Genomic DNA, 16,087 nt, shown 5'->3' on the forward strand with positions numbered 1-16,087 from the left:
GTCATGGCCTCCAGAATATTTTGTTGTATGAATATCTGAACATGCAATACATCAAAATAAAGAACAGAGCCTCTACTTAAAAACACTTGAATGTAGTTAAGTTTCATAAAAAAAAAAGCAACATTTTGATCAAAAAGCTGAGAAAATCGCATTTTTATCAAAGACCACATCTGGATCATATTCAGTTCTATGATCAAAGCATAGATGCAGTAGATGCAGGGACTCTTTTTCTGGACTCCTTTTTAATGGTTAAATTACATTTTATTAATCAAAAAGCAATGCAAATTAATTAAAATCATGAAACTTAAACAATTTAACATCAATTTGACAAGTAAAGATTCTGTGTGTAAGCAGTTGAAAAAAACTGTAAATTGTGTAATTTAGTTACATGTAACTAGTTACTCCCCAACACTGACTGTTTGTTATTATTTTTTTAATGCGTTTGCTCTCAGGAATATGACCGATTCTTGTTGATCTTGTGACTTCTGCTTCAGTTTACAGAGGAGAAACTGGGACAGGCTGAGAAGACCGAGCTGGACACTAATGCCAAATTAAATATCTAAGTCTAGAAAGGGAACAAGCCCAAAATACAGAAATTAGAGCAAAGTTCAATACATTTTTGGAAAATTAAAAGAAATGAAATAAAATGTTTTAAGATAGCAGTCCATTAACTCTTTCCCTGCCAGCGTTTTTGAAAAAAGTTGCCAGCCACCGCCAGAATTTTTTATCATTTTCTCAAAAATGTCATGGCCTCCAGAATATTTTGTTGTATGAATATCTGAACATGCAATACATCAAAATAAAGAACAGAGCCTCTACTTAAAAACACTTGAATGTAGTTAAGTTTCATAAAAAAAAAAGCAACATTTTGATCAAAAAGCTGAGAAAATCGCATTTTTATCAAAGACCACATCTGGATCATATTCAGTTCTATGATCAAAGCATAGATGCAGTAGATGCAGGGACTCTTTTTCTGGACTCCTTTTTAATGGTTAAATTACATTTTATTAATCAAAAAGCAATGCAAATTAATTAAAATCATGAAACTTAAACAATTTAACATCAATTTATTAAAAGTTTAACAAATATTACATGTTTAAGGCCCTATGAAATTTTTTATTTTTCCAACCTTATGTTTTATTGTAACCAAATTCTGTTTTAGCATGTCTAATTATTTGAAAGCATAAAACAAGTTGCATTTATTCTTACAATAGCCTTATGATTTTTTGCTCAGAAATGGTGTATTTACATTTTTAAGGCATAAAACATTAATTTAATTAATTGTTTCTGCGTCTTCCTCGCCTGTGTTTTTGATCGGGAGATTGTGGACTCATTCAGGAGATGCGTAATAGCACCCCCGAGCGTATAACAGTGAAAACACGGAAAATTATGTGTTTGGCGGGGAAAGGGTTAATATTTAAAAGTCTAATTCTCAAATATTGACCAGTTTGGAAATGATCCCTAATAAATCTATGCTTTCATCAGAATGTAAAAATTTTCATCACAAAACAAATATAATATAGATCATTTAGAAAGATTAAAGAGTGATCATAATGACAGTGTGTGTGAGTATGTGTGCGTCTATATATATATATATATATGTATATGTATGTGTTTTTACAACAAATATATCACTTTTTTTATTGAATTTTTTTTATTTAGAGTATTTTATAATAATTTAATATTATACGTTGTAAATATAATTTAATATTATACTTTGTGTATATATTAACTTGTAAATATCTAAAGAAAAAGTCTAGGAAGAGAACAAGCCCAAAATAGAGAAATTAGGGCAAATTTAATCTTTCAACACTTTCAAAAATAAAAATAAATGAAATTAAAATTTTAAGCAACTGTAATCATTCCTTTAAAACTTATATTTAGTTATTTATTCATCCATTTATTAAGATATTCTACTATTTTCTTTAAAACTATAATTTATTTATTTAAATAAAAAAAAGATCCTTGGGGCTGACAAAACATCCTCTAATTAAAGACTTCCAAATGTATTTATGTGTGTCCAAGTAAAGGTCCTTTAAAAAACTACAAAGTGCTGAAGTATGTTATTTTTGCACCACAAAAATCCTTGCCATCGTGTTTTTTCCTTTAGTTTGTTAAAAGTGTCTAATCATGGCTGCATGTCTCTGTCTAGTGTTGGAAGGTGGTTTTGATGTTGCTTTATTTGTCTGTTTGTGTGCCAGGGGCTCGCATCGAAGAGTTCCTGTTTGAAAAGCTTGACCGGAAGGTTCCACCGCGGCCCACTAATGGAGATATCTTAGGCCAGTTCATGCTGGAGGCAGCGAAGGAGTTTGGACCGGGAACCCCATACGGTAAGACTCAGAAATCTGTCTGATAATATTCATTAGGGGTGATAATATCGTAATTGCTGTTTTAACGATGTCCGAGCAGACATTATCGAGTATGTCACTCACTTCACAAAAAAAACAAAACAAAACTTGAGAGTCCAAAAGCATTCACTGCATGATAAAGCCTATTATAATATAGTTCAAATGCCCCTATAGTATCTGTATGGGTTTTTGTTCTATATATTTATAAGATATTATATAGTTAAGTAATGTCACACAAGCAACAGTGCCGTTTTCCTAAATATTAGATTAAATATAATTTATCCATGATAGGCCTAAACTATCCAAGGTACCAGCATAAAAACACACTCCGCAAAATATCAATTAATTATCGTTATCGAAAAAAATCCCCCAAAATATTGAGATCTCACACCTAGAGCTGCACGAGTAATCGTTAAAAGATCACGATCTCGATTCAGACAACCACACGATCTCATTTCTAAATGACAACGATTCTCCCGTGTCTATTAAACCTTTGACAAAGTCTTACCGGATCATTCAAACCTGTGTTCGCACTGCCGCTGACACAGAGAGCAGTTACCATGTTTGGTTAAGAAACAGCTTCACAAACAGTCTTTTCAACTACACAGTATTATTTCTGTCGTACAGTCATTCATATTATCCCAGAAATACTGGGATGAAAGTTTATCATTCAGATATAAACATTGATGTCTATGGTAGCGTGACCAAAATAGAGCAAGTCCGCGTTTGAAAGTAACTGCCACATAACGTTTGTGTCGATTGCATTGTTTCGCCGAAACACTAGGTGGCGAAAGTGACTTAATTTATAATTGAATGAATCATTTATTCAAGAGAATCGTTCAAAAACGCTGATTCATCCAGTAGGTGGAATCATTGATTCAAACAACTTTTTCATAATTTAAATATTAAATTGGTGTATTAAATATATAATATTTTAAATACATATACACTACCAGTCAAAAGGTTTTGAACTGTAAGATTTATGTTTTTTTTATTTTAAAGAAGTCTCTTCTGCTCACCAAGCCTGCATTAATTTATCTTTCTATTCATCAAAGAATCCTGAAAAAATGTACTCGAGTGTTTTAAATATTTATAATAATAATAATAAAATGTTTCTTGAACAGCATGTCAGCATATTAGAATGATTTCTGAAGATCATGTGACTCTGAAGACTGATGCTGAAAATACAGCTGCGCATCACAGGAATAAATTATATTTTAAAATATATTTCATATAGAAAGCAGTTATTTTAAATAGTAAAAATATTTCACAATATTACTGCTTTTGCTGTATTTTGTATCAAATAAATGCAGGTTTGGTGAACAGAAGAGAATTCTTTAAAAAACATAAAAAACCTTACTGTTCAAAATTTTTTGACTGGTAGTGTATATTAAAATGTTTAATACTTCAATCAAATTAATTAAACACTTTTAAATAGACTGCAGCAATCATATTTTGCCACACATTATTTTGTTTAGTTCAGAATCGTGGGAGAATCGTGATCTCTATTTGAGACAAAAAAAATCGTGATTCTCAATTGATCCTGAATCGTGCAGCTCTACTCACACCCCTATTCACCATTCATTCATTTATTTACAGTATTTTTATTTTTTTTGTGGTGTCAGAATTTTTTTTTTCAGTACTTTTGCATCTTTTTAAACCTCAGCATTGGATTATCTGTGTGCATTTTTGGCAGAAAAAGTCTGCCAAGAGTAAACGCTTGATTTATTTTGTCTGTAAGCTGAACTCCGCCGGGTCGAGGACAAATCCATTGATTTGGTTCTCAAATGATGTCCTTAATCTAATTCAGTCCACTGCAGTAACATTAAGAGCCACTGTCTGTTTGTTATCCTAAAGCTTCTTTTGTAGATATAATATGAAAAGGTTAGCAAGTGTTTCGCTCTTTAAATGGTGGAATAATTCAGCGGCACCGACTGCGATGTTGAAGTTTTTCAGTGTGATCGGATTGATTTTGCATTCTCTGATGGTTTTTCCCTGCAGGCTGTGTGGAAGCAGCCAAACCAATACATCTAATTGCATTTTCCTTTCTGTTCCCCATCGGAGTGACGTCAGAGGTCACAGCAGTCTGTGATGTAATTTCCTGGCCAGCATTCTTCCACAGAGGTTTTCCCCTTTATAACCTTCAGTAGAAGTACCAGAGGTGTCCAGTTGATTTTTTTGTTGTTGTTGTTTTTCTTGACTCTTACATAATTAAATTGACCTAAATGTGCTCCACTCATTTTTATCAATATTAATAAGCCTAATACTCAGAAACTATAATATTAAAGCTCTACTTTCATGGTTTTATACCAGACATCGGATGCATTTTATGCTTTCTGAGCTATTAGAAAGTCATTCTAGAAAACACATTCATCAAAGCAGTGTTTAGTAATGAGCCGCTTGCAATCAAAACAAGACCTGTGACCCGTTTTTTGAGTTTCAGGTCTGTTTTGATTGGGTTGCACACAGCTGGGAAGAAAAAAACATTGCTAAATGCAAATAAAACTGAATTAAAGTTGATTATTAAAATTCAAGAATGAAATTAAGCATACATTTGTGCAGAAAAGAAATATACTTATTGATGTTATGGGAGAACACTTCTCGTATCATCTGTTATTAATGTCAAAGCCTCAAAGGTCTGTAATTTGGTCCTAAATTCATCTGTCGCTATGAACAAAACCACAGTAAACGCATGTAAAAGAAAATATGATCCTTTATAGAAAGTATATTATTTATCTCCAGCCAGTGTTATTTTAGTATCATGATACTATTTTCGTTTTTTTTTAAATTAATTTTGAATTCGTTTTCGTTTTTATGTTTTCTGTTTTTATTTTAATTTTGTTGTGTTTTTGTCTTTTTTTATAAATATGTACATAGTTTTTTTTTATTAAATTTTATTATTAAAACTATAATTATTTTAGTGCATCAAGTTAAACTAAATGAAAATGAGGAATGATGCTTTGGCAACAAATTAAGTTTATTTCAATTAAAGTTTATTTTATTTCAAGTGACGTAAATGGTTTTTTAATGGTTTTAGTTAACTATAATAACCTGCTTCCAACTTCCAATGCATACAGTATATTCACATAGGGCGATATACTGCTTGTAAAATGTAACTATATTATCACCCAGCTCTAATCTGCTAAATGCAACTATAAGGCATGAAGATATTATGATGATATTAAACATTTTCAGCATGATGTTTTGTAAAGCTGCTTTGAAACAATGTGTATTTTGAAAAGCGCTATACAAATACATTTGACTCGACTACATTACATTTGGGTTGGTATGGATAATATTAGTTAACAGCCAATAATAAATTAATAAAATATGAATTCCAGTGCTGAATTTGATTCCCTATGATAAATGCTTTTATTGCTGTGATTGGTTGCCACAGATAGCACAGATAATAGAAGCATTGAGTGAAGAGAGAACTGTGCACTTCTTGTTTGTCTGTTCTCAAACTAAAGTGCACTTAGTGGTTTTAAATGGCTTATTATCGTCCCGTGGCTGACCACATGCTTTTAGGATGGGCTGTAGTGTCAGTCAGTGGAAATACACAGTTTATCTCTGTAAGTACTGGACCAGTGCAGCCTGTCTAAAGTATAGAAAAACAGCATTAAAGTGTCTATTTGTAAAATTAATGGATGAGATTTAGTAGATTAACTTTTGACTGCATTTGCTGTAGGCCATTAATTATGTTACTTACGTTGAGAAAGCATGCTAGTTTTCACGTAAATACATTTAAAAGGTGTCCAAATGTCTAAAATCACTACTGAAAATGCTTTTCTTTTGAATTTCTCTAATAACAATTTCAGAATGTCTCATTTGGTGTGTCTTTCTTTCCCTTTAATGGAGCTCCATGAACAAAACTTGACGATCATGTTCTCCAGCATGATTTGAAATTATCCAAAGAGCTACATGAACATCTGACCGTCTGTACAAAGAGTGACATGATGATCAATGACACTTGCATGATTTACATTTGATTAGTTAGTAGATCAGAAAGTCTTCTGTATTTTGCCTCATAACTTTCTTGCTTCACTTTTCCCAAAATCCTTAAACTGTATTTACAGGTTTAAATGAGATTTCCGTGTGGTTTCAGACATTTGGACCACCTTTTTTCTGTTCTACCATAGATAAATAAATAAAGGAAGTATGGTGATTTTTGAAGTCGAGCCTAACAGAAAAGAGCTTGAGGCAACTCAGTGAAGTTTTGCAGTTAAAATCACAGTCTGTCGTGTAAAGAGAGGCGTTAATTATTGATTCGGTGGGCGGAACAACTGCTGTAACGTGTTTGTGAACGTCACTCTCTTAACCGGCTGTGACACAAGTTGCTTGCATCCTTATTTTACATCCACATCAAATCTCTGATTGCAATGCACTAAATGCACTGCACTCAGACAAATATGACAATTACACTGTATCATATTTGCTGAATGATATCCAATACTTTTTGCGGTGCTGATTTAAAAAATAGTGCCTGTTTTGCTTGAGCACATCATACTTTCTCATGAAATATGATGTATTTTGTAGCATTTTTGCTTTCGTCAACCGTTTGTAAGGTGAAGATGTCTTAAATTATACCTTAATCAGCATAAAAGCTGAACACAGGCATGATTAATGTCTTTCTTTGTTCAATTGTCAGCCCATTTTCACATCTATGATTCTGAAGACATTTTATGACTATAATCATGATTTCCGCTCTTTTTCTGCTCTGTTGCACATTGTATGTTAAATTATACATTCTAGTGGTCGACCGATATTGGTTTTTTGACTGCCGATATCTTGGAAAGCAGGGTGGCCGATGGCCAATATAAAGCCGATATAATTGTATTTATTTTAATTAATATTTAAGAAATTTGAAATCATTTGAAAATGGATAAAAAATCAATTTGTAAAATAAACATACTTCTGCTTTAGTTTTTTCAAATAAAGCCAAGGTAAAACTCATTTTACATACAGCACACAGTGAAAATGATATGAATAGGACAGTGGGCAAATGCATAAAGCGCAGCATAATTTAAAAATCACAAATTTAATGTTTAAAGCATTCAATTTGCACGGACCGAAAGTCACGCAGAGAACATATGAGATCATTTTGCCGACAAAATAAAAAAATAACAAGCGTGAAACCAAAATTTAAAAAACGCAAGTAAAATGATATTGCACAAAATTTAAAAATGAAAGCAAAGTTTTCAGAAGAGCAAACAATGGTCACGGATCCAAAAATAATAAGTGTAAATCTAAAATTTTATAATGCATTTAAAAAAATAATAATCATGAATCAAAACTTTAAACACATTTAAAATCATATTGCACAAAACTGAAATATTAATGCAAAATTATCCGAATTGCACACAAAATCATGTTTTCCTTGGTAATATTTCTCTGTTTTTTGTGCTCTCAAGACATTTTCTGCACGTATTTGTATTTTTTGTATGCTTATGCTGTTTTTCCCTTTGCTCTTTATTCCACGTGTCCACTAGTTCTAGATTGACCGCTCCTCCTCTAGCCAATCAGTCGAAGAGGGGCGGTGACGTCACTCCAATGCGCCTCATTACTGCCGATGCTCAGTGTTCTGTTGAAATGGACAACTGTCGGCTGGGAAACATCTTTCCATACAGAACACCATTATATGTGTCGGTCTGTCACTGCTGTACGCCTACTTGGCGATCCGTTAACGTTAAATGAACTCCAATGCGCCTCATTACTGCCGATGCTCAGTGTTCTGTTGAAATGGACAACTGTCGGCTGGGAAACATCTTTCCATACAGAACACCATTATATGTGTCGGTCTGTCACTGCTGTACGCCTACTTGGCGATCCGTTAACGTAAAATGAGTAAATCGGTAAATTAATTTTGAATTAATGTAATGTTTTTGCTTTGAAAACGATAGTGCTACAGAGTAGACAGTTACAGAGGCCAGGTGGATTTGATATACACAATGGTCCTGTGAGGCACGACATTTCGTTCCACTGTATGTCCTCACATGCAGCAGAATGACAATAAAGCTCAACTTGAACTTGATTTATTTGCGTGTTGTTTATTTTCATAGTGACATATATAATTGCCTAACACTATCATATTAATGTTTCAAATACATAAGGTTATACATAACAACAATATGAAAGTAAAACAGCCAGTAGGTGGATTCAGTGAGGAATAAAGCGAATCATTCAATACGAAAGGCTGCTGTGTTGCTTGTAGAGGACACTGTTCTGCTGTGGCTTTGTTTGGACTCTTTGTTGAAATAGAGCAAAATGAGAAAATAGTTACTATTAATAGTAAACTCACTCAAAATATACTTCTTGTTATATTGATTCAGTTCAATAAACATTTGCAATGGTCCTGATATTACGAAAAACACTCTTCCTCGTGTTTTGCTTAACTGTATGTCATAAAATAAATGATAGTGCCATTCTTTACAAACAACATTTATTTTAAATGCTAAGCCTATAACTCATTTAAAATGAAACTAAAAGCTGAACCTCCTGCTGGGCTCACATACCTCTCATTTCCATGAGTGAATCGTTAGATGCGGTGTAACATTTGGTTGATAAACTATTAGCCTATTAATTTTGTAAAGAAGGCTTTGTACTTCTCTCGTATCTGAATATCTACTTACTACTTAAACAACATCCTTCATGCAATAAATTTGTTTGGAAAACACCACGGCATGGCGATGCTCACGCTGACCAGCAAAACTGTACAAAAGACGAGCTAAATTGAGTCACCAATACCTTTTGTATGTTTAGATGTCTCATTTACTTTGATGATAAAGAGGCTGCGATGTAAAGTTTGCAATTCTAGAACTGATTGTTGTGTGCGCACGGGAGGCGCCGCTGTTCTGACGTTTTGTGCTACCCTGTCAAATTTTGTTACCTCCCATTAAAACAGATGGTAGCATAATTCGATTGCGAAAAGTGCTACCTATCAGATTTCGCTTCCAGCATGATATTAATAAGGTGTGAGGCTTTATTAACATGTACACCTACCCCAACCCTAAACCTACCCTTACAGTAGGATAAATACAGTGTTGGTAGCATAATCTGATAGGTAGCATTATTTAATATATAACATAATAATATATAACAGTGAAACGTTGTACTTTTGTAAAATAAAGAACATACAAAATGCACTTTCTGTCTCTGTGAACCTCTTCCTGAAATGAAGAAAAACTCAGCGATACTGTCTAACGTTATACTTGTCACACAGAATGAGAAATATATTTATAGAAACCTTGAAGTGCCCGCTTTTACCTGTTTACATTTTGCTTATTTGAGATTAAATGCATTATATAAGTCACTTTGGAATATAAATCATTGCACGTTCAAAAGATAAAAAATGCAACGTGTAGTCCGGAAAATACAGTATAGCCCCCGGCTTTGGGTCACGACACGGACCCCAGTTTGAAAACCCCTGCTCTTACTCATATTATCCTCTCCTAACAGTAATAATCATAACAAGACTTCTAATCAGTCAGGTAAAGGCAAGCCAGGCACATCAGTCACTTCGCGAGGCCGGTGCATTTAGTGGCTGATCCCTTTCGGCTCATTTAATGTTAACGGATCGCCACGTAGGCGTACAGCAGTGACAGACCGACACATATAATGGTGTTCTGTATGGAAAGATGTTTCCCAGCCGACAGTTGACCATTTCAACAGAACACTGAGCATCGGCAGTAATGAGGCGCATTGGAGTGACGTCACCGCCCCTCTTCGACTGATTGGCTAGAGGAGGAGCGGTCAATCTAGAACTAGTAGACCAATAGGGCCTTTCGCACCGCGGGAACCTTTTCATAGTACCAGAACTAATTGTGGAACTACCCACTTTTTGCCGTTTTCATACCGGCGGAACTGGGTGCGATTTTAGTACCGGACTGCCTTTTTCGAGAACCAAATTAGCTCCTACTCCGGAGCAGGGTCTAACCAGTACAACTGGTACTAATCGTGACGTAAGTAGACATTGATTGGCCAAACGCGTACGAAAACACCCTCACCCGCCATGATTTAAAACGCAGTGTAAACATACTGTAAACATTGTGTCAACTTATTTTGCAAGTATGGAGAACAGCGATAGATGGGCGGATGCTGAAGTGCAGGCACTTGTAACAAATGTAGCACTGCCAGTTGTCGTTGGAGATTCTTAGTCCTCCTTTCCGTTCTTTCAATCGCTTTACGTATACGTCGACTTTCCATGTCCATTATTGTGAAACCCGCGAGACACAACAAAAACACCGCTCCGATCACAGCGTCCTCCATCCTCCTGTTGTTAATGTTGTTCTTCTTTGTTTCTGTTGTTGAACGCTGCGCACAAATGACGTCGCTGTCGACCGGCTGACGTCACTTCTTAGTACACGCTGTCGGTGCGAATGTAACCCTTTAAATGGTACTGGGAAATAGTTTGCGCAAAATCGTCCCTGTACTTTAGTACTGTACATTTAGTTCTGGAACTAAAATGGTGCGAAAGGCCCTAATGATGATGTTTTAGCCCTCCCTGATTTACATGAAACTAACCGCAACATTTGGAAGAAGAAGCGCAGAACATAGATAAAGAGCAAAGGGAAAAACAGCATAAGCATACAAAAAATACAAATATGTGCAGAAAATGTCTGAGAGCACAAAACACAGAAATATAACCAAGGAAAACATGATTTTGTGTGCAATTCGGATAATTTTGCATTAATATTTCAGTTTTGTGCAATATGATTTTAAATGTATTTAAAGTTTTGATTCATGCTTATTATTTTTTTTAATGCGTTATAATAATTTACAATTATTATTTTTTGATCTGTGACTATTGTTTGCTATTCTAAAAACTTTGCTTTCATTTTTACATTTTGTGCAATATAATTTTACTTGCGTTTTTAAATTTTGGTTTCACGCTTATTTTTTTTATCCGTGACTGCAATACATTTGGCGGGAAAATGATCCCATAAGAACACGCGATCATGCAGGTCACATGCACACTTTACAAGATCTCACAACTGGATTTGACTAAGTTTGCAAGGTTTGTGAAATTACATTTTCATTAGCCATTCAAAGATTTGTTTAAGTGATGTAAATGCGTATTTGCTGAATGCTGACGGCAAACGAGAAAGTATTATGTTTTCCTTTCTATTACTAATAATATTAAAAGCAGTCGTTATAATACTTTCTGTATACATTTTAATTCCTTTGTTTAATCGTTCTATCTGATTATTAGACCGACTTCTATCCGTATTTAGACAGAACTGTTAACGACGACGGCGAACAAGAGGGAGAATATGAGCACTGTGTGCTCAGGCGCTGCCGCTCTCAGCGCCGTCAAAATTAAAGTCCCACCTCGAATGGATCGGCCAAACAGAAGAACTTATCCACCGATGCCGATATTTGAAAAATGCCAAATATCGGCCGATATATCGGCCTTGGCGATATATCGGTTGACCGCTAATACATTCTACTACTTTGTCATTAAAACCAAAACTTTTTACATTTGACAGGGTTTGTTTATTGAAAAGTGCATTAAAGGCAAAGCTGATATATATAATTTGAAAAATCTTCATCCTTATTTTGTGAAAAACTGTATGTGATGAAATGTTTTGTTGCTATTTTTGAACTCGGCATCATTAAATTAGGTGATATTAGGCCCTTTTTTTGCAAATCAGCAGATTTTATTTTCAAGATGTGGTTTAATGCACTTAATTTATCTGTGTCGGAAATTAAATGGTTTCTGTGGGAATTAAGTAATTCAGCCCACACTGGTTTAAATCGTGACTCATCTGTGCTTTGGCCGTGTAGGAAGCACCCTGATCAAAGTGGGCGACTGTCAGAGGAGACTGGGTGGCGCTGAGAGAGAGTTTCTGCAGACCTCATCCATTAGCTTCCTCACACCCCTACGCAACTTTCTGGAGGGTGACTGGAGGACCATTTCTGTGAGTTTGACTCTCTTGTGGTAATAGATTTGCATGTGATTCTGATGCATCGAAAAATGTTGTCCTCCTCGCAGAAAGAGCGGAGACTCCTGGAGAATCGGCGCTTGGATCTCGACGCCTGTAAAGCGCGTCTCAAGAAGGCCAAAACAGCAGAGGCCAAAGCAGCTGTAAGACTTACTTACCCTTTTCTCTCCTCATTTTTCTTCTCTTTTCTTTAGGGATAGGAATCATAAGGGATTTAGCATTTCTGATTTTGGTTCACATTCCAGTTTTCTTACAGGAATAGGTCAGCCAAAAATGAAAATTTGCTGAAAATGTGCTCACCCTCAGGCCATCCAAGATGTAGATGAGTTTGTTTCTTCATCGTAACATAATAAATTTAATATTCCATCACTTGCTCACCAATGGATCCTCTGCTGTGAATGGGTGCCGTCAGAATGAGAGTCCAAACAGCTGCTAAAACATCACAATAATCCACACCACTCCAGTCCATCAGTTAACATCTTGTGAAGCCAAAAGTTGCGTTTTTGTAAAAAACATATCCGTCATTATGGCGTTTTAACTTCAAACTGTTGTTTCTGGCAAAAATATGAGTCTGTAATCCATAATAACACTTCCTCCAGTGAAAAAGTCCATCTCCTTTTGTCCTCTCACATCAAAATCCACCCACATATTTGTTTAGAGCCGTTTTGGCTTGTAAACAGTGCTTGATCTGTGCAGATATCTCTCCTGATTCAGATGAGATTACTTTTTCACTGGAGGAAGCGTTATTATGGAAGCAACGGTTTGAAGTTCAAAATCTCTTAATGATGGATTTGTTTCTTACAAACATGCAGCTTTTGGCTTCACAAGATATTAACTGATGGACTGGAGTGGTGTGGATTTCTTGTGGATTATTGTGATGTTTTTATCAGCTGTTTGGACTCTCATTCTGACGGCACCCATTCACTGCAGAGGTTTGTTAATCTAGAAAACAATCAATCAAAAGTTGATTGTCTTGAAGACTCGCCTCTTATTATGTGTATTTTATTTGATTACAATCTTCTGTGCACGTCGGCTGCAGAATGCAAACATTTCAAAACTATTATTTGATTTCAGAATTTTAAAAGAAAGTAACTAGTTCTGAATAAGAACTGGTTCTCAATTCCCTTTCCTCTCATTTGTCTTTATTGTCATGCTTTGATAACATCACTCGAAATATCTCTGTTCCTCGTGTTTGTTGTGTGTGGTTGTGAATATTGAGTGATTTCTCACCTGTTGTTTGAGCACTAATTGTTTGTCTCTGCTTGAACCTTCACAGTATGAGGGAGAAGTGAGTATCGCAGTGCATTTCCTCATATACCTTTATTTTTTTTGTTGCCTTTTTACATTTTTTGAATGACAATGACATGAGGACTTTTCAGTTTTGTTCCTCATTTTTCATGCACTCCACTAAGATCTTCTTTTGAATGATATGATGGAATTACTTGTCTGAGTAAACTTTAAAAATCCAGATTGCCAGAATGCATTGCAACAAGCATAGAGATTTTTTTATTTACTTTTTGATTTTCTCCCAAAAAGTAGAGGGAATAATTTCTAAAGTTCTCTGTTATAAAGGTTGCTATGCCCTTCATTTTAAAAATGTGTTATTTAGAACTGAAAACTTCAGTGTTCTGCTTCAGAGTTCTATTTAGAACTCACTTTATTGCCACATGTCAAATATACAAAATTAAAGTCAAATATGCAAGTGTACACATTACTTATGTATGTTTTGGATGTGTGTGCTTATTGGAATATCTTATTTTGTATATTTATTAATATGAATTCTTTGTAATTTATTAAAATGTTTGTAATATATATTTTGTTGGCTTATAAACATGCCACTATTTGAGTATTTATTAATATTTTTAATTGGCTTTTATATATATTTTCAGTTTTAATTTTAGTTTGTTTTAGTAATGTTAGGTCATTTGTTTTAGCTTTTTTAATATTTTTATTTAGCTTGGCTTCATTTCTTTCAGTTTTAGTTTTAGTAATTTTAGTACTTAAGCTTAATTCAGTTAGTTGCCAAGTGAACATTTCCAAGATTCAGCCCATGTATGATGTTTAAAATCAGTTACATCTGAGGATCCATTTAATTTATGATGCTGCCTGAGATTGTTGTTGTCTGTGTAGACAGTCGACAGCGAGGGTTTGAAACAGAGAAATCAATCAAACCTTCTGTCAAGAGTGAAAGTATGATGGAGAGCAGCTGATTCTCAAGTCTACCGAATCCAGTTATTCTGTCAGCGTCCTCTAGTGGCTAATATGTGAACAGAAAGTGTAATTTGTTATCATCTGTTCCATCATATCATAATATACACCCACTCAAATTATTTTGGTTTTCATCAATGCAATATAATACATATTGCACACAAAAATGCTATATTTCAGTTGCCATATCTTTATTTCATCATTCAGCAAGATCAAAGATCAGATGTTTTCATTCTTACTATTTATCAAAGATCAGCTCAATATCATCTAAATTTGATCAAACTTGACATTATTCTGATCTTTGAATCTTTATAAGTTGTAGTTCTGATGCATGATGGCTTTTAGAAGAGAAGTCATTGCTACTTTTTGTTTGTAGTGTTTCACAATGACCAGCAGTTATCATCCCATAGTTCAATGCAGCTGATGAAGACTGTAATATCTGCTGTTAGTGGTTGTGTTTTGGCAGGAGGTGTGTATTAAAGTACGCGTTCCTTTCTGTTTCAGGCTGTTCCAGACTTTCAAGAGACCAGACCGTGCCATTATGTGCTGTCTGCCAGTGCATCTGCGGTAAGAACATCCTGCGGTCTTCACTGCCGAGACGTCCACCTACACACACACACACACACACACACACACATATCTACACATACACATATTACATTTCCAGTATTAATATTCATGATAAACACAATCTGTCATTCATTATTCGTCATACAAATCTACAAATGGAAGCTTATTTCTGCCACAGAATAAAAACAATAAAAAAGGTAATTAAAAAGGTAACTTTGTCTCACAGTCCAGACTTTTTTCTCACAATTCTGAGAAACAAAAAGTCTGAATTGTGAGATAAAAAGTCGCATTTACCTTTTTTATTTTTATTCCATGGCAGAAATGTCCTTGTATAACTTTGCCCTTCTACATGCTTCACCCTTGTGCATTAAGGGTGTAAATGAGCAACCTAATACTCACCAATATAACCAAACTAATCACATACTTTTCTGCTTGTATTACACCCATTTACTCTCCATTTATAGTTATTTCTCCGTTTATGGTTTGGACCTCAGAGATGTCAGCATTCTGAATTAAATTATCACTCAGACGTGCTTTGTCCCTTTGTGTTCTGCTGTAATTAAACACAGCTTGAGTTTAACATTTCTTTTCGTTGTAATGCTCTCTGTGTTTTTGTCATGTCTTTCTGTATGTCTCTCTCCTCTCATCAGCTCTGGAACGAGGAGCTTGATAAAGTAAGTGTGACATCACAAATATATACATGTTCATATATATTCTGTTGTAATATTAATCAGGTCAGCACTATGTTCACGCTTATGTGCAAGGTTATTGTCAACTAAAGCTAAAATTAAAACTAAAAACAGGGGGGGGTTGTGTAAGCCAGGTTAAAGAGATGGGTCTTTAATCTAGATTTAAACTGCAAGAGTGTGTCTGCCTCCCGAACAATGTTAGGTAGGTTATTCCAGAGTTTGGGCGCTAAATGGTCAAGTCAAGTTTATTTGTACAGTGCTTTTCACCATACAAATCATTGCAAAGCAACTTTACAGCCAATTAAGTTTCTACAATATTTAGTGGTAGTTT

The 16,087-nt window shown here is 34.7% G+C and overlaps 1 protein-coding gene across 1 annotated transcript in view; it reads left to right on the forward strand.

Moving 5' to 3' along the window:
* The window catches only part of sh3glb2a (SH3-domain GRB2-like endophilin B2a), a gene marked incomplete at its 5' end in the record, with an annotated part of 22,518 nt that overhangs the window by 516 nt on the left and 5,915 nt on the right, over window positions 1–16,087 (forward strand). Inside the window, 6 exons of the mRNA XM_016244097.1 lie at window positions 2,202–2,330; window positions 12,132–12,265; window positions 12,340–12,432; window positions 13,566–13,577; window positions 15,002–15,064; window positions 15,718–15,741. Coding sequence (XP_016099583.1) covers window positions 2,202–2,330; window positions 12,132–12,265; window positions 12,340–12,432; window positions 13,566–13,577; window positions 15,002–15,064; window positions 15,718–15,741 — 455 coding nt within the window. The remainder of the gene's footprint in view (window positions 1–2,201; window positions 2,331–12,131; window positions 12,266–12,339; window positions 12,433–13,565; window positions 13,578–15,001; window positions 15,065–15,717; window positions 15,742–16,087) is intronic.

Source organism: Sinocyclocheilus grahami, unplaced genomic scaffold (assembly GCF_001515645.1).
Source record: "Sinocyclocheilus grahami isolate Dianchi unplaced genomic scaffold, SAMN03320097.WGS_v1.1 scaffold708.1, whole genome shotgun sequence".
Taxonomy (NCBI): Eukaryota; Metazoa; Chordata; class Actinopteri; order Cypriniformes; family Cyprinidae; genus Sinocyclocheilus; species Sinocyclocheilus grahami.